The sequence below is a fragment of the Xyrauchen texanus genome, chromosome 26, assembly GCF_025860055.1.
Source record: "Xyrauchen texanus isolate HMW12.3.18 chromosome 26, RBS_HiC_50CHRs, whole genome shotgun sequence".
NCBI lineage: Eukaryota > Metazoa > Chordata > Actinopteri > Cypriniformes > Catostomidae > Xyrauchen > Xyrauchen texanus.
The window spans coordinates 32,421,458-32,445,708 of record NC_068301.1 but is presented as its reverse complement, the minus strand read 5'-3'; the positions used below and the strand labels follow the sequence as shown (position 1 = coordinate 32,445,708).

Genomic DNA, 24,251 nt, shown 5'->3' with positions numbered 1-24,251 from the left:
ATTCAAAATAAACCCAAACAACAATGTATCATGTTCTTGCTACTTAAATAGTGTGTTAAATAGGCTTTAAAGTAGGATTTTGCAAAAAATGACAAATTATTTTTTATAATTTAATCACTTGACTTTCTGTCTTCTGTGGAACATAAAAAGGGGATTTCTTGAAGAATATCCTGGTCCCTCTTTTCCATAAAAGGGCAAAAGGAAATCAGGTATGGGGCTGTCAATCACCAGAAATACTAAAAAGCACCTTCAAATAATTATAAAAGTAATCAGTACAACTTGCACTATATTTCAAGTCTTCTGTTCCATGAAAGAGATTCATAACAGTGTTTGTAATGGCATGAGGGTGAATAAATATTGACTGTAATTTTTATTTTGGGGTGAACTATTCCTTTAAGGCATCGTAGACAGTTATCTTATGAGAGGATGAAAGGCATTTCCGTAAACCCGGCCCCTTTCCTCTAGTCCTTCAGTCATGGGGGAGTCTGGATCATAGGCATAACTGCTGTCAAAAGCTAGAACGTTCACACAGTCTGAGTTTGTGCTGCCCACGTACACTAATCTGGGATCTAATTCTTGAAAAACCTACTCATAACCATAAACAACAGGACCAAACAAGATGGAAAGAACTCAAAGCATGCCATTTAGGGAGGAAAAAAGGGGTGCTGGGAGCAGTTGTGATACCAATCAGCAGTTGTGATGCTATCAGTTAAATAGTATGAAATGATCCAAATAAACGTGTTGTTAAGAACAGCATTACAAATCGCATCTTATTAAAACCATGTAAGACTATAATTTGTGTTCAGTTAATATTGTATTGGTATTTGGCAACCATAGCTCCAACATCTGACTGACATGTAAAGTGATACATTTCAGTTTTTGCCTTTGTGTTGTTTAGCAATGGGTTTATTTGAGACTTGTGCTGAAAACATTTATTGAAATAATAGCAGAGCAGAACACCGAAAGCAAAAAGCAGAAAACACACAAAGTTGTTCAGAAAATTACTAAGAGACCAAAGCAGAATATACAGTTCTGCTTATGGATATTTAGTTTACTTGCCTCTAAGTGCCTCAAACAAACTGCTTTTAAAGGGATAGTTCAAACAAAAATTTGTTGTTGTCAATACAGTTTAAGTCAAAGGGGTCCAAAACTTGCACATAAAGGAAGCATAAAAGTAATCCATATGACTTGAGTGCTTCAGTTCATGATTGCTTTGGGTGAGAAACAGATCAAAATGTACTTATATGTACTTGTTCACTATTTAAAGGTGCACTCGGTCATTTATTCCTCATTAAAAACGTTTAACTCATAAAGACATGAATTGTAATTTTGCAATATATGTAGGAAATCATGAGCACTCACATTAAAATGAAGACTCCAGTCATATCAGTAACCTTATAAAAGCTGTTTAATTCTACATGGAGAGGGACAACATGTAAAAATACTTGAGATGACGCTGAGTTACACCTTTACATTTATGTTTGTGCAATTACAACAGTGTGGAAATCAGCTTGTGAAAATCAAAGAATGAGCTGCGATGAGTCAGATTTCACAGTACATAACTATTACAGACTATGTTCTCCCAAACCAGGTACTGGACAGTTATTTGTAGGGCTGGGAACAAAAATATTACATTAATTCATTTTTGATTAATTGTTTTTTGTCAAATTTAGTTGATACTAAATCGATTCTCAAAAGCCGTGGATCGATCTTTTACTCTTATGCGCAACCCTCCACTAAAATGAGAGGAAATCATTTGCATTTGTAACCAAAAATCACACTATACGACTACATTTCTTTTTATTTAGCAACTGGCCGGTCAATTTTCAGATTTCCCTCAACAGTAACTGTGCAGTATAGTAGTACAGCGAGATACTTGTGAGTAAAATTTGTTCCGTGTAATGTGAGTCCAAAGACGAGATCCACACAACCCATTTGCCATTGAATAATGTCTCTTTACTCTTTCTGTCCTTTACTGTCAGTAATAAACATTTAACCGTAATCAGGCATAGCATGCCATTCGAGTCTCTCTCGTAAACATGTGCTCATTTAAAGACGCTGTCTTTCTTTAAAGAGACAGTACCGGTTTTTAAAGCAGCTTCAACAAATCAATGTAAATACTTGTAAAATGTACATAATATTTTATCTTGTAAAAAATATATTCTATATAATATTTATTGATTAAATAAATGTATTTGATCATTTTCTTGAAAGCTAAAATGTGACCAAATTGATGAAAAACAATTAAAATATAATTTGTAACATTTATTTTTTCATAGTGTACCTAGTTAGAAGGTCCCCTTTATAATTCACAAAATTAGCTGAGAGATATATGAAAAATACCCAAATTAATCAAAATCGAATTGGGAAATATGTATTGATACTCAACTCAAATTTTCAGATGAATAAAACACATTAGATAAAGATGTGGGTGGGGACTAAAGCTGTGAATTTACCCACCTGTAATTAAAGGGTGTGGATTTTTCAATGATATGGCTGAAAAATCAGTAGATCTGTATATGTACTGTAAGTATACTCATTAGCTTTACTCTTGGTTATTTTTGGAACTTTTTGTTGGAACATATACAATGCTTTTGTCTTTATGATCTCTTGGATTGTAATATTCCTCACTAATAAGTCACTCTGAATAAAAGAGACTGCTACTGTAATTGAATGTAAAAATGTGAAGTTTATCAAGAAAAGACCTGAAAAAACAGTGTGATCCTTCAAAATGTAGCTGTTGCCAGAAGTTAAATAGTTCTACAATTTATATTATTGTTAGGTGACAGTTGCAGTTGGTTGTTTAGTTCATGTTTGCAGTGTTTTTAATTTTATTGTAGTGTTGTTGCCCTTTTGTTTTGCATCGTTGTACTCCGTTTGATTTAACATTCGTTTTCTGTTCTGAGCAATGAGATGCAATTTGAGTCCCAAGTTGTCCACATTAGAGTAATGCCTAAAAATAATCATTCAAAATGGCTGAAAATAATGTTTTGTCAAGGTAAAAGATGAATTATAGTGACGAAATCAAACCACAGGTAAAAACCTTTTTTTTTTTTTTTTTCAGGGTTCCACTACATAAAGCTGAATCTTACAGAAATATTGGAAATTACATATTCTCAATTAACACAAATAGTAATATACAGTGTCAGATTATAAAGAAAAAACAATTGCACGCTACACATCAATGTATTTATCTCATTCTAACCTTATAAACGTGTTAAGCTTGTTTCATTCGTTTTTACACAGGGAGATGCTCAGGTCTAAGTTAACCACAGGGCCTGCCTCACTTCCTGTAATATGCAGAAAAAGGCACTTCCTCATTGAGTCCTGTCTCCATGGTAATGAGAGAGTCTTTACAAATCAACAATGAAGGCAGTACTGCATATTACGCAGTCAGTGCACCAACTCCCTAGGAAGGCACCATCTTTATAGGGGGCACCGGTAACTCCCCCGGCTGCCCTTACTCGCACAAAATACGCTATTCAAGAACTCTCGCACCACACATTATGATTTACTGATTTATACATATATTAAACTGTGAAACAATCACAGAAATGATTGCAAAGTGCTTTCAAACGTGTACTATTTAAATAACAGTTGTGAATATAATGAAATCGTCAGTTAAGATCAGGCTCGTCCCTCTCTTAATGTACAGTAGAGTCAAGCACACATATTATAAGGTGTCTGACCAATTTAGTTCTAAAAAAGCTGCAAACCCCAATTATAAGTGTGTTTTACAATAAAGGAGATATTGATGGTGATGTGTCAAATTATGAATTATTGATTTACAGGATTCAGTCATTTCATACGCTGGAAATTTGTGACTTTTGATTTTTGCGCAATTTGGATTTGATATCACCAGGGTTCTGAAAAAAAGAAAGAAATTTAGGTACTGGCTTTTGTTTAAATGTCTTAACTCCACTAGGGGTTATCAAATCCTGCTGATCATCATTTGGGAGAGATCTGTCTACTGTCTTTTTATTTTTATGTCGGGACTCAGAGGTGCTACGTCGCCTGCCGCGTTCAGCAGTGGGTTTAGAGGGCTGACGACCTCTGTCCTGTTGTAAGTCTCGCCCAGACTGAGAGTCTCTCGGGTAATGTGAGGGAGAGGAGCTACTAAAAGTAGTAGCTTGAAGCACAATGTCAGGATTTGGTCTATCGTCCTCCATTCTAGTCCTTGTTGTTTGTCTTGGCAAAGAGTTGCTGCGTCGCAAATGCGCGTTCCTCACCAACTGGCTTGGCACAGGATTGTCAACCTCACCTCCAAGAAGCCTTTGCTTCACTTCATAGCTCTCTTTTGATGATCCCACCACTTTAATAACATGCCCATCCTGCCAAATCAAAACTTTGTAGATGTCTTGGAACATGTAAATGTTATGAGTAATTAGTCTCTGCTGACTGTCGTTAAGTTTATTCAGGTCTATTTGTTGTGTTCGTAGAGATGAGGTGATGTCCTGCATGAAGTAAGACAGTTTTTTAGCTGCTTCGTCAAAGGCCCCTCCCAAGATTTTAACAGTAAAAACTCCTGAATCTTCCTCAACATTAATACGAGTGCTATATTCCAATTCAATTTTATTAATAAACTCTTTTTCAAAGCGCATTGTGTATTTAAACACATCTGGTTCAACAGGGAAGGAAACCTCAGTTTGCCTGGGAGAAGGGGTCTTCCAGCTTGTGTTGGAATCCTCATACAATCTGGAGGGACTGCTAAAGGAACCTTCTGAGCTTGAGCTTCCAGCAAGAGGAGAGACCGTCCGGAAGCTTGGGGACTCTGGGGATCTTGAGGTTATTACTGTAGATGGGCTACTGGCCCCAACATACACGGAGTTGCCATTGGTGTGGTTGTACCTCGATGTGGATTTAGGTATGGATTCATAGTCATTGGGGCAATATTTGGATTCAGAGCCTTTAGAGTAGCCATTAGTGTAAGGGGAAGGTGTTGTTCTCTGAAGATGGGTTTCTTGAGCCAGAAGCTGCATGAGTTTGGAGCGGATGAGTTTTAGCTTTAAAAAGGAGCCCTGCAAATGCAGCTGCCCTGACCTGGTCTCTGACACCTTAAAGCCATAGTTATCAAGAAGATTTAGGATTTCTCTCTGACTAGAGAACAGATTTGCATCGAGGAATGCTTCGGCTGACATGTCCAACTAAGAAAAAGGAAACATGAAAGAAAATATCTTAGCCATACTTCTCTTAGAGCAAAAAAGCAAGAATTCAAACAGGAGCCTGACAATTGTATTTAAATTGTAGTAAATGGATAACGGATAAATTTTAAATATGATTAATATACTGCATGCTGTACATTTACCCATCTCTAACTATGAGTAAATGAGGATCACCAACAATAAGCATTACCTGAGGCTGATGCACTCTTTTAACTTCCAGTGGGTAAAACCGACTTTCCGCTTCCAAAAGATGACTGTGCTCCAAAACTCCAGGTACTAAAATATTGAGAGAAAAACAAGGGGTTTTACTCATGGATTCTGGCATTCTTCAAACAATCAACAAAACGTAGAAGGAAAAAAAATATATTAAGCCAAACTATCATACCTTCTGCCGATTCAAATACTACATAAGCCTGGCCTTTGGTGGAAGTGGGATAAATCACTGTTAAAACATCTGCACCCATGTTACTGCGCTTCAGAAAGTGCATGGTTATTCTGTCAATCATGCTATTGTTTGGTTCAATGTCTGGGAGCCCACTGACTTCAATAACCATTCCTACTGTGTCCATCTTTAAACTAAAACAATGAAGAAAGTGGGAAAAGTCACAAAACATCAATTACTGTCTGCAACAAGAAAGAACGAAACCTTGTCTTAAGGAAATGTTGTTATTACTATAGTACACATAAAGAAAATTGTTTGGCCTGTCTATGCCTATTGGGAAATAAAATATACAGAAATAAATGATTAAACAAAAATATGGAAACAAATGCATGAAAAATAAATAAAATATATTGAAAAAAATTAATAACAATAAAATACAAAAAATATAAATAAAAAAATAAGTTACAAAAGTATTACCTATAAAAAAACAAACCAATAAAAAATTATTAAGATAAGAATTCAGGACTAAATTGTGTGGAAAAAGTTTAAACAAAAACCTTTACACCATGAGGTCATTTGTCATGTATTTCGGTTTACATGTTTGGTCCTTTATGCTTCTAATATGCCAGCAAAAGACGCGATCCGAAAAGACAAACTATAAAACTGTCGTTCAACATCAACTTCGACAGTGTGCTTATAAAGCGAAGGTTGTTGCGTCTCTTGATCTAGATGAGGCGTTTTCATGGTACTGTTGGCTTTTATAAAATACCGAATCGACAAGCTCTGGTTGTAGCTCTAAACAAATAGTCGCAAAAAGTACATGTGCCATGATGACTGAGATTATTGTCGCATTTTCAGTGTAGCACGAAACATGGAAAACTCGTTATACAGCAAGCGTTTCAAAATAACCTTTGAACGTCAGCCAACAGCAGTGTTTAAAAAAAATGAAACGTAATTTAAAGATAAATGAACAGCGATTATTGACGTATTTTAACCACTAAGATATTCAAAAACCATACCTGTTGCTGATATAAGTTCCAAAGTTTCTTTTGCCACGGTGAGGTACCCAAAAACCACCAAACCGCTCTCGTGAGTGTGAAAGTGAAACTGCGCACTGTGCTCACGTCTCTTCAACTCGATTAACTGCCTTAAAGGGATAGTTCATCCCAATATAAATATATATATATATATATATATATATATATATATATATATATATATATATATATATATATCTCTCTTCATTTGCTCACTCATGCCATCCCAGATGTGTTTGACTTTCTTTCAATTAAACACAACGATTTTAAGAATATTTCAGCTCTGTAGTTCCATACAATGCAAGTGAATGGGGATCAGCCCTTTGAAGCACCAAAAAACACATAAAGGATACATTTAAGTAATCCATATGACTCGTGGTTAAATCCATGTCTTCAGAAGTGATATGAATGGAAAGAGTGAGAAACAAAAAAAAAAGTACTTACATTTTAATCTTACTTTAATTTGTAGGTGGTGATATGCAAAGAATGTGAATCATCAAAAAAAGAAAAAGTGGAGATTCATAGTAAATAAAAACTTAATTGATCTGTTTCTCACCCACAACTATTATATCACCTCTGAAAGTAATGTCTTTAAATCTAGAGGTTTGGACATTCTCCAACAATTTCAGTTTTATGGCCAACATAATTTTAGCTTGTAAGCTAGCTTGTGTTGCTGAATTTTCCCCAGGATTTTAATAAAATACCCCCTATCCCATGGCATGTATCATCTACATACACTACTGGCAAAATGCTCTAAAATAAACAATAAAACATTGTTTTTGGGGGTTTTGTGTGTTTTTGTCTACAATGTGAGGTTATAGGAAAGGCAGTGCATGCAGTAGCACACAAAAAATTGACTTTGCATTCAATTTACAGGCTATCTAGGGCATTTATAACAAACAATTCAGTCTTTTGCAATCGAGTTATTGTAGCAAAATTCAAGTAGGCCACTTATTGTAAATCATACTGTGAAGTTGCTTTCCTATTAAAATAAAAATGCTAATAACTGAAGGTTAAGAAGGTGTACAGCAAATTACACCATTGCACCGGTAAAAAACACTCATGCACCATCTTCAGCATTATCCTTTTCATACAAGATATGCGCTCAGCAATGTGTAAAAGAATCCACAAACATTTTTATTTTTTTTTTTAAGATGTGCTCTGTCTTTATTCAGTAGAACTTGTAACCATACAGACGGTATTAAAAAATAAACAAAAAATTGATGTTTTTGAACCAACACCACATGCACAAAATACTGTTAAATCTTAAAATGACATTTCCAATTAAATTCTATTCACTACAGTTGTTATGTCTTCTTTAAGCAACAAGTGATCCAACTGCACTGCAAAGAACGAGTTTCTCCCTGTAAAAGAAAAGGTTAAATATTTTGTTAAAGACGACTTCATTTGCCTCACAAGACTAGACACTCTTCCAATACAAATGTTTGAAGATTATATAACCGTGCTAGGATGGGCACCACAGCAGGCCTCAAACCACCTCAAATCTCTCTAGCAGACATCACAGGAAAGGCAAGAGTCACAAAGACTCAACCTCGCTGAACAGCCTGCAATACTGGCTATTTCATTGTACAAGGATAGAAAGTATTCAAGATTACATCAAACTTTAAAACTGTGGCTTCGCAATCGGTCCGAATCTTCATAGGAGGAGCGGACTTCTTTCTTGAAGCTGCTTTGAGAAATTCATCTCCTTGATGGCATCAAACTCACAACCAAAACAATGCGTAGTTTTCTTCAAGGTGGCCAGATGGATGTTCTGTTAAAGCTCCAGGGGACTTCCATTACTCTGCAAGAGAGGGATCATTTTAGTACATTTACATAAAAGTGGCAGTATGTACAGGTTGAGAAACAAGACCCTCAAGTACATAATTGGGTAGCACAGCTTGTCAGGGGTTTCTATAACCGTGCAGTAGAGAGTACGATGCATGGCCTCAAACCACCCCAAATTCATCTAGCAGACACAACAGGAAAGGACAGAGTCACTTCAGACTCAACCTCGCTGATCAGCCTGCATAAATTTGTACCACATTACTACTTTAGGGTTGTATCTTTCAATATATAAAGCTGCACAGATTTTCAAATTTAAGAGCTTTTTTTTAATGGGGCTATATGTAAGATTAACAACAAGTGTTTGAAATGGTTACTGCAGTCCAAATGCAGACTCTTATTTTGAAATGCATGTACTCCCAGTAGCTCACAAAAACAGATAAAGGAAATAAAATATGCACTCTTACAAACATCCACAACTTATTACTATATACACGCTGTAAAATAAACAGTCATAACACAAAAATAAGCAGTAATTAACAGATTTTGAACCGGAACACAGCACATGAGCTCCCTGCGTGCTTAGAGTGCCGCGTCTTCACGTTGAAGCAAGTCAATAGATTTACTGAATTGAATCACTGCCTTTTCCGGTTTAATAATTACATTTGGCCATATCGCGATTCCAGTTATCTGCCCCTAAACTTAAGACCTCCTTGAATGATAATTAAGGCTTTTGTTATACCATTTAATACTTATTACCTTAAATCTTTCAAATATAATTTAAGATTTCTAAGGACACCAATTTGATACTCATGCTATGAGCCTGTTTAATATTGCTAAGCAAATGTTAGTCATAGTTCCTAGAAATTACACCAGACAGGTAAAAATGAGTAGTTACGTCTAATGTAATTAACACAATTAAAATGTAAAACTTTGACTAAACTGAACCAATATGCATTCCAAGCAGCGAACATGCACGTGGATCCTTGTGACCACGTGTTTAAACTGAGACCCCTCATATAAAGCCATCCAACGAAGTTGAAGGATAAATGTAACACAATGTGACCCAATACTTCATCTTACAATAGTTAACACAATAGTTTAATAACTACTTGATAAATTATTAATCAAAAAAATTTAATTAAGCAAAGAATACAAGATTGAGATTTGAACAGCAAAGTGTTATGTGAGACATACCGCCATATAAATCTCACCTTATGAAATAAACGAGATTTTCAGCAAGAAATAGTATTTACTGGTACATCTTCCAGGACTTTGGATCTCCACAACGTGGTCGTCCAGCGAAACGAACGAAATGAGAGAGCTTGTGCTTCTTCTTCTGGTGTTAAGACCGCTCAATAGAAACGTTGCCTCCACCTACAGCACATTAAATGTCCTTCATGAGGGATCATCTGAAATTAAAATCTAGAGCCCGTTTATGGGATGCCACAAATTCTGCCCCGCCTAACCCTAAATTCTACACCCGAAACATAGGCCTATGTAAAAAAAATATATATAATAATAATAAAAAAGTGCCCTGTACACCAGTGCACCCCTCATACATGCCCTAAAAACATCCCCAACTCTAACTGGCCTTCATTTTATGCAATCAAACAAACTATTATGCTTAACACTCCAACAATATACTTTTGTACTTCTGACAACCCACGGAAGTACTCTAGCTTATACATTTGATAGATTTTTTTTCTTTAGCACTTTCTGTAAACACCTGCAGTAATTAATAAATTCAGGAATGGACTCACTTTACTTCTGACAAAATAGGACAAAATACCATATTATAAAGGCCCAATTCCTTGACATGTTTCCACACTTCCACCCAAAACTGTTCCCTCCATACCATACCTCTTATATATCATTCCTCCTGTAGCCTCCTACACATTTCAAACGTTGACCCGTTTTCCAGAAATTTTCACCATCTGCATAGTCATACCCACATTTGGTTTCACCTAATAAAATACATAACTGATCATTTAAAAATTACTTGACTAATTACATTCATAATATAATTTATGGAGCTGACAATTCCTTTCCAATCCTTAAAGAAATAGTTCACCCAAAAATGAAACATTTCATCATCATTTACTCACCGTCATGCCATCCCAGATGTGTATGACTTTCTTTATTCTGCAAAACACAAAAGAAGATTTTTAGAAGAATATTACATCTCTGTAGGTCTATACAATGCAAGTGAATGGTGATCAGTTCTTTGAAGCTCCAAAAAGGAGAAAAATCTGCATAAAAGTAATCCATACGACTCCAGGGATTTAATCAATGTCTTCTGCAGCGATCCAGTTGGTTTCGGGTGAGAACAGCTTCAAAAGACATTGATTAAATCACTGGAGTCGTATGGATTACTTTTATGCAGATTTTATCTCCTTTTTGGAGCTTCACATTTTTGGTCACCATTCACTTGCATTGTATGGATCTACAGACCTGAGATATTCTTCTAAAAATCTTAGTTTGTGTTCTGCGGAAGACAGAAAGTCAATCACATCTGAAATGGCATGAGAGTGAGTAAATAATGTAATTTTTGGGTGAATTATCCCTTTAATGCAAGAACACAAAGAGTATTTATTTGTAATTAATCACATACTTATTACAAAAAAGATCTGCTCTGTGCACATAAAAAACCTTTATGTCTGCAGTGAGGAACAATTGAATGATCATGTGAACTTTAGTTTAATCACTGGTCAGTTTTGAATGCTTTTATTTGATTGATTTATATACACTCACCTAAAGGATTATTAGGAACACCATACTAATACTGTGTTTGACCCCCTTTCGCCTTCAGAACTGCCTTAATTCTACGTGGCATTGATTCAACAAGGTGCTGAAAGCATTCTTTAGAAATGTTGGGCAATATTGATAGGATAGCATCTTGCAGTTGATGGAGATTTGTGGGATGCACATCCAGGGCACGAAGCTCCCATTCCACCACATCCCAAAGATGCTCTATGGGGTTGAGATCTGGTGACTGTGGGGCCATTTTAGTACAGTGAACTCATTGTCATGTTCAAGAAACCAATTTGAAATGATTTGAGCTTTGTGACATGGTGCATTATCCTGCTGGAAGTAGCCATCAGAGGATGGGTACATGGTGGCCATAAAGGGATGGACATGGTCAGAAACAATGCTCAGGTAGGCAGTGGCATTTAAACGATGCCCAACTGGCACTAAGGGGCCTAAAGTGTGCCAAGAAAACATCCCCCACACCATTACACCACCACCACCAGCCTGCACAGTGGTAACAAGGCATGATGGATCCATGTTCTCATTCTGTTTACGCCAAATTCTGACTCTACCATCTGAATGTCTCAACAGAAATTGAGACTCATCAGACCAGGCAACATTTTTCCAGTCTTCAACTGTCCAATTTTGGTGAGCTCTTGCAAATTGTAGCCTCTTTTTCCTATTTGTAGTGGAGATGAGTGGTACCCGGTGGGGTCTTCTGCTGTTGTAGCCCATCCGCCTCAAGGTTGTGCATGTTGTGGCTTCACAAATGCTTTGCATCAACAAGGCATTTTTGCCCACAGGACTGCCGCATACTGGATGTATTTCCCTTTTCACAGGGGGCGCTGCACAGTGGCGACCTGCAGTACAGGCTATCTGTTTCGTCCGTTTTGTTTGTTGTGATTATTTTCAGTACAAAACATTATTAGATGCACTGTTTTACAGAACGATACCATAAGTCACTATGAGTCGCGTATGGGAACGGGCTTTAATAGTCGGGTCGATACTGTTTGTTATCAGCGTGGCAAGTGAACCGGCCAGCAACGCGAGTCACATGTATGCTACAACAGAGACTTTCTCTTACAACTGAGTGCCTACGCGGGCGATTGGAATCATACCAATCTAAACATACCCACGGAGATAACAAGAAATTTCAATGACAAGGAATACAAGAGAAAACGAGGGAAGAGGGGAGGAGTGCGCCAAGACTCAGGAAGAGGAAAACAAAAATTCCACTACCAACTATCATTCTCTCCAACGTCCAATCGTTAAAAAGAAAAGCAGACGAGTTGCGAGCAAACACTCGTTACCTGCATGATTACAGGGAAGCCTGTGTCTTAGCCTTCTCTGAAACCTGGCTAAATTGTACCGTGCCAGACTCCGAGGTTCGTCCCGACGGATTTAGTATAGTGCGCTTGGACCGATGCAGCAAGGCAACAGGCAAGGAACACGGAGGGGGCGTGTGCGTCATGATAAATAACAGATGGTGCAAAACGACTGTGGTAAGAAAAAAGATCTGCACTTCTGATATTGAACTTTTATCAGTTTCTATGCAACCCTCTTATCTTCCCCGTGAATTCCCACAAATATTTCTGACTGTTGTCTATATACATCCAAGAGCAGACATAAACAAGGCAGCAGACATTATTTTTAATATCACCCAATAATTGGATGAAATCTCACCAGATGCGCCCAAGTTTATAATGGGGGATTTTAATAACTGTACGCTCAAAAAAACTCTGTCTACCTATTCGCAGTATGTCACCTGTCCAACACGAAAAAATAAAATCATTGACTTATGCTACGGCTCCATCCCCAAGGCATACTCATCCAGTGCCAGGGCCCCCTTGGGTGGCTCAGATCACAACACAGTCCTTCTAAGACCCACTTATAAACAGGTTTTGACAAGGATTAAGCCTGTGGAAAAGCAGATCCAGGTGTGGGATGAGGACAGTGTAGAGACGTTAAAAGGATGCCTGGAGTGTACATCATGGACCATCTTCAAGGACTCTTCAGCTGACTTGCACGAACAGACAGAGGCTATCTCGGGCTACATAGACTTTTGTGTGAGTACGGTCATTCCAACTAAGACCATCAAGGTGTACCCAAACAATAAACCGTGGGTGACAAAGGAACTGAAGGACACACTAAATGAGAAAAAGAGAGTCTTCGCTTCAGGAAGCTTACAGAACAGAAAAGATATGCAAAGGAAGGTCAATAAGGAGATCTATAAGGCCAGGTGTCAGTACAAGGACAAGGTACAGAGTACCCTGTCTATGGGGAATTCAAGGGCTGCATGGACTGGTATAAAGTTGATGGCCAACGCCCCCTTTAAGACAGGGAAAAAAATTTACCTTATGGATGACACAGCATCCTTTGCTCTGGCCAACAATTTAAATGAACATTTTACCCGCTTTGAAATAAATGACAGTGATAATGTCTCTGCCTGGCAACAGATTATGATAGACGATGCTGGGATGGAGAGCACTTTGATCATTAAGGAGGAGATGGTCCAGCGAGTGTTTGAGAGGACTAACGTACAGAAAAGCCCGGGGCCGGATAACATTGGAGGCAGAGTGCTGAAGCACTGTGCGGCCCAATTAAGTGGAATTTTTTGTTACCTCTTCCAGCGCTCAATGGACACCCAGGTGGTTCCACTGCTTTGGAAAACAGCAGTTGTGACCCCCCTTCCCAAAGTCCCCCACCCATCCTCACCCAAGGATTATAGGCCCATCGCCCTCACCTCTCTTTTAGTTAAATCACTTGAGCGGATCATTAAAACACACATCATAAACTCTTGTAGACACGCCCTTGACCCTCTACAATTTGCCTATAGATTTGGGAGGGGGACGGACGATGCCATTGTAGTGCTTTTAAATTATCTGTATAAACACCTGGAAGGTTGTAAAACACATGCTTGCATTTTATTTGCTGACTTTTCATCAGCATTCAATACAATCCACCCACACATTTTAGCAAACAGACTTAGAGACAATTTCCAGCTAAACTCAAAACTAATTAAATGGATCTTGGATTTCCTGAGTGGGCGGCCACAACGAGTAAGGGTGGGGAACACATTATCTGGGGTCCGCTTCACTTCAATTGGGATACCACAAGGTAGCGTCTTGTCACCACTACTATATATATTGTACACTGACTGTTGTCGCAGTAGTTACCAAGGACGTCATATAATTAAATTTGCAGATGATACTGCTGTGATTAGTTTACTGGAGCAAGATGAAACTGAACATGGCCAGTGTTGCATGAATTTGCTGAATGGTGTGGAGCTTCCCAGTTGCTTTTGAATACGTCCAAGACCAAAGAGTTGGTCTTTGATTTTAGACATAGGGCGCCCTCACCCACTCCGTCTCTGATAAAAGGAGAGGAGATAGAGATGGTGACGGAGTACAAATATCTCGGTCTTATCATTGACCATAAATTATCCTGGGATCAATGTGCTGATGCCGTTTTTAAAAAGGGCCAACAACATTTGTATTTTCTTAGGAAACTTAATTATTTTAATGTTGATAACAAAATTCTGACTTTTTTTTATAAGTCTTTTATTGAGAGTATTCTCTCTTACTGTATAGTATGCTTGTATGGACATTCAAAAATTACCCATAGGAACAAATTGGGGAAGATTGTTAAAACCTGTGGAAAAATCATTGGTAAACAACAGGTAGACCTGTACAAACTATATCTGACCAGATTGGCACAGAAGGCAGACAAGGTTTGTATGGATTCAACCCATCCACTTTCAGTGGCGTTCAAGCCGCTCCCTTCTGGTCGTAGATATAGATACACAAAGGTTAGAACAAATCGAGCAAAAAAACTTGACATTTGGCTGGTTCGGGGTATGTCCTAGCTCCTCTGCTGATGCCTGTTCATCTTGCCTGTTCTCGTCTACCCTTGTCTGGGCATTTGGCTCATTTGGGGTATTTCCAAGCTCTTCTGTTGCTACCTGTTCTTCTTGCCTGTTGTCATCTACACTGAAGTTTCTCTGCACTACCTGTAATTCAAAATGAGTAACATCAAAACTTTCTGATGTCCGAAAAGACAAACTATAAAACTGTTGTTCAAAATAATCAACTACTTATATCTATGTGGACAGCGTGCTTATAAAGCGAAGGTTGTTGCGTCTCTTGCTTGTAATCTACATGTGGCATTTTCATGGTACTGTTGGCTTTTATAAAATACTAAATCGCCAAGCTCTGGTTGTAGCTCTAAACAAGTAGTCGCAAAAAGTACATGTGCCATGAATACTTTTTCTCAGTGCAGCACGAAACATGGAATACATTTCGGTTACGTACGTAACCTCTGTTTCCTGAGACGAAGGTAACGAGACATTGGATATGGGGAGTGCCTTCATACACAACCTATTTGAAACCTCTCTACAATAATGCCAATATTCTAATATTAGCTATGGTGTTTGAGCCCCACCTGTTTTCGGCGCGAACTGACCGCTATAAACAGGTGCACAGACACCATTTCTGACTGAGAAAAAGGAGCGCATTGCTCATGCCTCAAGAACTCTATGAGTATCTATCTATCTATCTATCTATCTATACATATATATATATATATATATATATATATATATATATATATATATATATATATATATATATATATATGGCCAATGAATAGCAAGTGCTCTAAACATAGAAGACTTGTCAAGAAAGAGACGTTATGTCTATGGTGTAAAACCTTGCGAACGTGTTTCAGCAGGAGGACCATCCTGCTGCAAAACATATGTCTTGTAAAGACACCCCATTCGTCCATGCCCATGAGGAGGCCATGCCTCTAGTTGAGTGTGCTATAACACCAATTGGGCAAGTCTGACTCTGTGATTCGTAAGCCAGGGTAATTGCATTAACAATCCAGTGAGAAAGTCTTTGCTTGGAGATGGACGTTCCTTTTGTGCATCATCCATAGCATATAAAGAGCTGATCAGACAGTCTGAACTGGCAAGTACGCTCAACGTATGTATGTAGCGCCCGCACAGGGCATAACAAATGTGAGAGACACCAGTCAGTGAAAACCTTCCATTTTAGTGTATAGAGGCATCTTGTGGACGGTGCTCTGGCTTGTAAAATGGTGTTCATGACTGAACAGTTCTGGTGCGTGTAGTGCGCCCCATTCAGTGGCCACACAGGCAGGTTCCACAGCTGATGCTGGGGATGCCAGATTGTTCCGTGCGCCTGAGAGAGGAGATCCCTCCTCAGCTGTATTTCCCATGGTGGGCTGTACAGCTTCTCTATCATTTCCGGACACAATGGCTGGTTGGGCCATTTCGCCACAACTAATAGATCCGTGTTCTTGTCCTCCAGGACTTTGCATATGACAGAGTGAATCAGGCATTTGGAAACGTGTATTTGTGTTTGGCCGGCCATTTGTATGCCATTGCATCCGTTCCCGACGGGGCTTGGGACTTCGAATACCAAAGGGGACAGTGGGCATTCTCCACTGAGGCAAAAAGGTTGATTTCTGCTTTGCCGGTTATTTCCCAAAACCGTTTGAGGATGAAGTCTCCAATCGCCTGGTATCACCCCTTGTCGTGACAGTAGGTCTGTGCCGTAATTCAGGTGGCCTGGGACATATGTCGCTCTCAGGGAGAGGATATCAACTATATATAGTCTCAACTGTGGCGGTGAATGAATTCCACCTTGGTGGTTTACATGTGCCACAACTGTCATGTTGTCTGAGCGAACCAGGAAATGACAGGCTATAATTACAGCCAATAGTTCTAAGTGGTTGATATGCCACACCATCCTCGGACCTGTCCAGGTGCCGAAAGTCGGGCGCCCATCGCACACCGCCCCCCAACCTGTGTTTGAAGCATCCGTAGTCACCACTTTCCACCTGATAATTTGCCCCAGCACCACACCTCGTTGGTAAAATGCAGGAGCATTCCATGGTACCAATGCAGCCATACAGCGGCGGGATATAGTGATGCGCATGCGCCCTTGGCACCAAGCATGTTGTGGCACACGGTCCTTCAGCCAGCACTGAAGAGGTCTCATGTGTAAGATACCTAATGGGATGATGGCCGATGCCACCGCCATAAATCCCAATGCTTTCTGAAACAGCTTCAGAGGAAGTGTTCTTCCTAGTTTGAACTGAGACAGACACTGTAGAATGGTCTGAATACGCTCGCTCGTGAGATGCGCGCCCACTCGTGGAGTCGAGGCGGACTCCCAAAAAGGAGATATTTTGGCTGGGAGAGAGAGCGTGCTCTTCGACCAGTTTACATTGAGGCCCAAGCTATTTAGATGCTGAAGCAGTAAGTCTGTATTGGCATAACAGAGCCTTTGATTGTTCCAGTAACAGCCAATCGTCGAGGTAGTTCAAGATGCGTACGCCGCTGAGTCTCAGAGGGGCGAGAACCGCATCGATGCACTTCGTAAATATGCGAGGAGCCAGAGACAGTCCGAAGGGCAGGACTTTGAATCGATATGCTGTTCCCTTTAACGCGAATCTCAAAAACATCCTGTGATGCTATACAATTTGGATATGGAAGTACGCATCCTTCAGATCTATAGGCGCAAACCAATCATGTGGGTGTAAATCCCTTTTTGTGCTTGACAATTTGGCCCAATCTCTATTGCGTTTTTCATGATTAGATTGTGTATTTCGTCTCATAACAGTGGTGCGTCTTCGGACAAAACTGTGGAAGACAGAACGGCGTTGAAACGGGGTGGCCGGCGAGGAAATTGGATCATATAGCCATGTTCAATCGTTTTTTGGTGGCTCGGTGGGGGCCGGTGCAGGCACTGAGTTAGCAGGCATAGGTCTTTATACCCGTTTGGGCATAAAGTGCCTTATGGCTTGTCACTGCTGCCGAGTCGTTACGTAGCGCTCAGCAAACGTACTCCCTGCGCCGCCAAAGAGGCCGCCTGGAGACACTGGGGCCACCAATAGAGATGTCTTCTCTCTGTCCCTCATCTCCTTGAGGGTCAGCCATACATGCCTTTCCAGAACGACCAGGTTACCCATGGACTTTCCGATGGCCTGCGCCGTGACTTTCGTGGCGTGCAGCGCCAAGTCTGTAGCAGCCCGAAGCTCTTTCAAAACTTTGCTCGTCTATTTGTCTGACAGTGTGTACACTGTCCTCAATCTCGCTGGGGGGAGGGGCGGTAGCATCATCCATTGACCAGTCGCCTGATGCAGTGAGAGACATGACATCATCATCCTTATCATCCCCAGCATCAGATCCACCAAACGTGACAAGGCTGAATGCTCCTTCAGAGGGCCAGAGCTCCTCTCGCACATAGCCTATGGGTAAATATGCACTTCGTGGAGATTGAGGGGCTCGTGGGGCATGCCAGTGTGAAATCCACCTCAAGTTCATCCTGCTCGACCTCGCAGCCCCGCCGTGCCCCCTCGTGTGAACCCTCGGGAATCACAGAAGAGGCGGGTGGGAGGGCACGAGAGGCTGAATGGTCCATCAGACCAGGGCGATTCGTGAGCGAAGCGACTTGAGACTCATGTCCTTACCGTGAGGACAGTCCGTCTCCATGAGAGCTGACTGCGTAGGCACGGCCCAGACAGAAAACGCAACTCTCATGCTTGTCTGACAGCGGGAAGTGCCTCTTGCACAAGGAACACTTACGGAACGACATCTTGAAAAAGACACGAACAAGTAAGTGGCTCTTTTAGATATATAAATATCGATTTATATTTATATAACTTATATTTATAACACACAAGTACAATTTTGATGGGCGGCACGGTGGTGCAGCGGTTAGCACTGTCGCCTCACAGCAAGAAGGTCGTGGGTTCAAACCCCTTTCTGTGTGGAGTTTGCATGTTCTCCCTGTGTCTGCGTGGGTTCTCTCCGGGTACTCCGGCTTCCTCCCACCATCCAAAAGACATGCAGGCTAGGTTAATTGGTGTCTCCAAAAAATTGCCCTAGGTGTGGATGTGGAGGTGAGTGTGAGTGTATGTCTGTCTATGTGTGGCCCTGCGATGGACTGGCGACCTGTCCAGGGTGTCCCCCGCCTTTCGCCCAATGTTAGCTGGGATAGGCTCCAGCCCCCCGCGACCCTGTACACAGGATAAGTGGTTGACGATGGATGGATGGATGGATGGATGGAAGTACAATTTTGCTTTAAATAGATACTCTACACCTACCGACACGCTGCAGAGAATCAGGATGCTGAGGTCCGTTCACCAGCGAAGGTCAAGCAGTGAGGCGGAGTGATGTTCGCCGTAGTACTGCAGGGGAGCGGAGAGTCTTCTCGCTGCCATGAAGATTCTGTCCGCTGACTGATATGTATCGACAGCGAAGGTAGAGGGCTTTGAGACAAGAGGTAATTGCTGTCTTGAAGGAAGAAATTCTGAGGAAATGGTGTCTGTGCACCTGTTTTATAGCGGTCAGTTCACGCCGAAACGAGCGGTCAGTTTCGCGCCACAACAGGTGGGGTTCAAACACCATAGCCAAGAATATTGGCGTTATTGTAGGTTTCAAATAGGTCGTGTATGAAGGCACTCCCCATATGAGTTAGTAAACGCAATGTCAAGTGGACTGAAGTCGTAAGGGAACTCATTTTACAGCAAGCGTTTCAAAATTACAACCCTTGAACGTCAGCCAACAGCAGTATTTAAAGAAAATGCAGAGATTATTGACGTATTTTTACCACTAAGATTCAAAAACCATACATGTTGCTGATATAAATTGTGAGGCACCCAAAAACCACTTAACTGTTCTCGTGTGAAAGTGCGTAAACGTCTCTTCTACGCGATTAACTGCCTTAAAGGGATAGTTCATCCCCAAAATGTATTCTCACTTAATTTACTCCCCCTCATTGCCATCTACTTAACACAAAGATTTTTAGAAGAATGTTTCAGCTCTGTAGGTAGATGCAATGCAAGTGATTGGTGACCAGACCTTTATTTTTAACTTGTAGGTCATTCTTGTGATTTACACAAACATTGTTTTGCTGAATTTTCCCCAGGATTTTAATAAAATACCCCCCTATCCCACGGCATGCATCTACAAAAACTCCTGGCAAAATGCTGTAAAATAAACAAAATAAAACATTCATTTTGGGAGTTTTGTGTTTTTTTCTTCTACAATGTGAGGTTATAGGAAAGGCAGTGCATGCAGTAGTACACAAACAAATGACTTTGCATTCAATTTACAGGCTATCTAGGGCATTTATAACAAACAATTCAGTCTTTTGCAATCAAGTTATTGTAGCAAAATTGAAGTCGGTCACTTGTAAATCATACTGTAAAGTTTTGTTTTCCTATTACAATAAAAATGCTAATAATTGAAGGATAAGAAGGCGCACAGCAAATTACAACAGTACATTGCAGCTGTCAAAAACAATCATGCACCATCTTCAGCATTAACCTTTTCATACAAGATATGTGCTCAGCAATGTGTAAAAGAATCCACAAACATTTCTTTCTTTAAAGATGCGCTCTTTGTCTTTATTCAGTAGAATTTGTAACCATACAGACGGTATTAAAAAATAAACAAACAAAAAATTGATGTTTTTGAACCAACACCACATGCACAAAATACTGTTAAATCTTAAAACTACATTTCCAATTAAATTCTATTCACTACAGTTGTTATGTCTTCTTTAAGCAACAAGTGATCCAACTGCACTGCAAAGAACGAGTTTCTCCCTGTAAAAGAAAAAAGGTTAAATATTTTGTTAAAGAAGACTTCATTTGCCCCACAAGACTAGACACTCTTCCAATACAAATGTTTGAAGATTATATAACCGTGCTAGGATGGGCACCACAGCAGGCCTCAAACCACCTCAAATCTCTCTAGCAGACATCACAGGAAAGGCAAGAGTCACAAAGACTCAACCTCGCTGAACAGCCTGCAATACTGGCTATTTCATTGTACAAGGATAGAAAGTATTCAAGATTACATCAAACTTTAAAACTGTGGCTTTGCAATCGGTCCGAATCTTCATAGGCGAAGCGGACTTCTTTCTTGAAGCTGCTTTGAGAAATTCATCTCCTTGATGGCATCAAACTCACAACCAAAACAATGCGTAGTTTTCTTCAAGGTGGCCAGATGGATGTTCTGTTAAAGCTCCAGGGGACTTCCATTACTCTGCAAGAGAGGGATCATATTAGTACATTTACATAAAAGTGGCAGTATGTACAGGTTGAGAAACAAGACCTTCAAGTACATACTTGGGTAGCACAGCTTGTCAGGGGTTTCTAAAAAATCTATAAATTTGATAAAATAACTATCAACAAGCCAAAAATACACCGGGGACTCTTATTTTGAAATGTCTGTACTCCCAGTAGCTCACAAAAACAGATAAGGGAAATAAAATATGCACTCTTACAAACATCCACAACATATTACTATATACACTCTGTAAAATAAACAGTCATAACACAAAAATAAGCAGTAATTAACAGATTTTGAACCGCTGGAAACGGTACATGAGCTCCCTGCGTGCTCAGAAAGCAGTGTCTTCATTTGCCCCACAAGACTATAGACACTCTTCCAATACAAATGTTTGAAGATTATATAGCCGTGCTAGGAAGGGCACCACAGCAGGCCTCAAACCACCTCAAATCTCTCTAGCAGACATCACAGGAAAGGCAAGAGTCACAAAGACTCAACCTCGCTGAACAGCCTGCAATACTGGCTATTTCATTGTACAAGGATAGAAAGTATTCAAGATTACATCAAACTTTAAAACTGTGGCTTTGCAATCGGTCCGAATCTTCATAGGCGGAGCGGACTTCTTTCTTGAAGCTGCTTTGAGAAATTCATCTCCTTGATGGCATCAAACTCACAACCAAAACAATGCGTAGTTTTCTTCAAGGTGGCCAGATGGATGTTCTGTTAAAGCTCCAGGGGACTTCCATTACTCTGCAAGAGAGGGATCATTTTAGTACATTTACATAAAAGTGGCAGTATGTACAGGTTGAGAAACAAGACCCTCAAGTACATAATTGGGTAGCACAGCTTGTCAGGGGTTTCTATAACCGTGCAGTAGAGAGTACGATGCATGGCCTCAAACCACCCCAAATTCATCTAGCAGACACAACAGGAAAGGCAAGAGTCACAAAGACTCAACCTCGCTGATCAGCCTGCATAAACTTGTACCACATTACTATTTTAGGGTTGTATCTTTTAATATATAAATGTGCCACCACAGGGATGCTGCACAGATTTTAAAATTTAAGAGCTTTTTTAATGGGGCTATATGTGAGATTGACAACAACTGTTTGAAATGAGTACTGCAGTGCAAATTCAAAATATTGGTTGTCTGCCCCGCCCAGACTCAAAGCTCATCCGGGTTGGCAGAATGTTAATACGCAAATTAGCCAACTCAGCATCAGGGTTTATAGGCTTTAAGCGGTCTCCATCTTCCAAAGGCATCTCCAGTATTTATACTTGTTTTACTACATCTCTGGTGATAGTGGTTTTTAGATGGCTGGCGAGGATTTTTAGGTTGGCCGGAATTGGCTATCTCTGATCCAGTTTGTTTCCTGGCTTCCAAAGCTGCAGCAGTGATGTTTGCCTGCAAACTTGTTCAAATCTGTCAAACCGGCAGCAAAACAAACAAAAATTCCAGGCCTGAATGGAAACTTCAATGTAGAATACACTGGCTGTAACCAGTATTTCAACTTAGCATGTTTCCTAATTCTCAAATGACATTATGATAATTTTATGGTTTAGTAAATTTACATACAGCACATTTAATACTTGAACAAATAAAATTAGTATGGCATGTCCATACCAGATCATGTTAAAATCTTTACCACTATATCAGCGAGTTTACGTACATACATCGTTTTTAAAATTGATATTGAATGTGTTAAAAGTTCTTAGAATTAGTTTTTTACTCTGGCAGGCACAGAGGCAACAAATTTCAAATAATAACCAAAAATACACCAGGGACTCTTATTTTGAAACGTCTGTACTCCCAGTTGCTCACAAAAACAGATAAGGGAAATATACAAAAATATGCACTCTTACAAACATCCACGACTTATTACTATATACACGCTTTAAAATAAACATCGTCATAACACAAAAATAGGAAGTAATTAACAGATTTTGAACCGCTGGAAACACAGTCCATGAGCCACGTCTTCACGTTGAAGCATGTCTATAGATTTACTGCCGAATCGCGATTCCAGTTATCTGTCCCTAAATGTAAGACCCCCTTGAATGGCTTTTGTTATACATTTGAGATATTTGAGACTTTTAATGGCCTTAATTTAGACATTCTTTAAGGACACCAATTACAAGCGAGACACAATTAGCTACTCATGCTATGAGCCTGTTTAATATTGCTAAGCAAATGTTAGTCATAGTTCCTAGAAATTACACCAGACAGGTAAAAATGAGTAGTTACGTCTAATGTAATTAACACAATTAAAATGTAAAAGTTTGACTAAACTGAACCAATAAAGGCATTCCAAGCGAACATGCACGTGGATCCTTGTGACCACGTGTTTAAACTGAGACCCCTCATATAAAGCCATCCAACGAAGTTGAAGGATAAATTTAACACAATGTGACCCAATACTTCATCTTACAATACTTAACACAATAGTTTACTTAGTACTTAATGAACATTTATAGATGAATAATTGATCAAGCAAAGAATACAAGATTGAGATTTGAACAGCAAAGTGTTATGTGAGACATACCGCCATATAAATCTCACCTTATGAAATAAACGAGATTTTCAGCAAGAAATAGTATTTACTGGTACATCTTCCAGGACTTTGGATCTCCACAACGTGGTCGTCCAGCGAAGCGAACGAAATGAGAGAGCTTGTGCTTCTTCTTCTGGTGTTAAGACCGCTCAATAGAAACGTTGCCTCCACCTACAGCACATTAAATGTCCTGCATGAGGGATCATCTGAAAATAAAATCTAGAGCCCATTTTTGGGATGCCACAAATTCTGCCCCGCCTAACCCTAAATTCTACACCCGAAACATATGTAAAAACATAAAAATGCCAAAATATATCTCCTTTTTCACTGAGTTATATGATCTGTTCTCACCCAAAACCAACTGGATCACTTCAATAGACACTGATTAAATCACTGGAGTCGTATGGATTACTTTTATGCAGCCTTTATATGCTTTTTGGAGCCTCACATTTTTGGTCACCATTCACTTGCATT

General features: G+C 39.7%; 1 protein-coding gene, 1 long non-coding RNA gene and 5 other non-coding genes across 8 annotated transcripts; all 7 read right to left on the bottom strand.

Moving 5' to 3' along the window:
- Positions 1-1,292: 1,292 nt before the first annotated feature.
- si:dkey-154b15.1 (uncharacterized) lies at positions 1,293-6,662 on the bottom strand. Its single transcript, XM_052093125.1, has 4 exons — positions 6,564-6,662; positions 5,548-5,738; positions 5,353-5,438; positions 1,293-5,144 (listed from the first exon to the last, which is right to left on the bottom strand). The coding sequence occupies exons 2-4, from the start codon at positions 5,729-5,731 to the stop codon at positions 3,804-3,806; spliced, it is 1,611 nt and encodes a 536-aa protein (XP_051949085.1). The 5' UTR covers positions 5,732-5,738; positions 6,564-6,662; the 3' UTR covers positions 1,293-3,803.
- A 1,146-nt stretch (positions 6,663-7,808) lies between these two features.
- LOC127620114 (uncharacterized) lies at positions 7,809-23,921 on the bottom strand. Of its 2 annotated transcripts, XR_007967668.1 has the most exons (5): positions 23,786-23,921; positions 21,788-21,975; positions 21,011-21,198; positions 8,198-8,385; positions 7,809-7,945 (listed from the first exon to the last, which is right to left on the bottom strand). It is a non-coding gene; the product is annotated as an uncharacterized LOC127620114 (long non-coding RNA). The 2 variants fall into 2 exon arrangements; XR_007967669.1 differs by lacking the exon at positions 21,011-21,198.
- LOC127620468 (small nucleolar RNA SNORA9) lies at positions 8,021-8,152 on the bottom strand. Its single transcript, XR_007967740.1, has one exon. It is a non-coding gene; the product is annotated as a small nucleolar RNA SNORA9 (small nucleolar RNA).
- On the bottom strand, positions 8,481-8,613 carry LOC127620465 (small nucleolar RNA SNORA9). The gene has a single exon (XR_007967737.1). It is a non-coding gene; the product is annotated as a small nucleolar RNA SNORA9 (small nucleolar RNA).
- Positions 20,834-20,965, bottom strand: LOC127620467 (small nucleolar RNA SNORA9). The gene has a single exon (XR_007967739.1). It is a non-coding gene; the product is annotated as a small nucleolar RNA SNORA9 (small nucleolar RNA).
- Positions 21,611-21,742, bottom strand: LOC127620470 (small nucleolar RNA SNORA9). Its single transcript, XR_007967741.1, has one exon. It is a non-coding gene; the product is annotated as a small nucleolar RNA SNORA9 (small nucleolar RNA).
- LOC127620466 (small nucleolar RNA SNORA9) lies at positions 22,071-22,202 on the bottom strand. Its single transcript, XR_007967738.1, has one exon. It is a non-coding gene; the product is annotated as a small nucleolar RNA SNORA9 (small nucleolar RNA).
- Positions 23,922-24,251: the final 330 nt, after the last annotated feature.

Excerpts from the sequence above, each read along its gene's own strand:
- si:dkey-154b15.1 (XM_052093125.1), bottom strand. The coding sequence starts at position 5,731 with ATGGACACAGTAGGAATGGTTATTGAAGTCAGTGGGCTCCCAGACATT. Across the intron at positions 5,439-5,547 it reads AGTATTTGAATCGGCAGAAG|TACCTGGAGTTTTGGAGCAC; the intron begins GTATGATAGTTT and ends TCAATATTTTAG. Across the intron at positions 5,145-5,352 it reads AAAGAGTGCATCAGCCTCAG|TTGGACATGTCAGCCGAAGC; the intron begins GTAATGCTTATT and ends CCTTTTTCTTAG.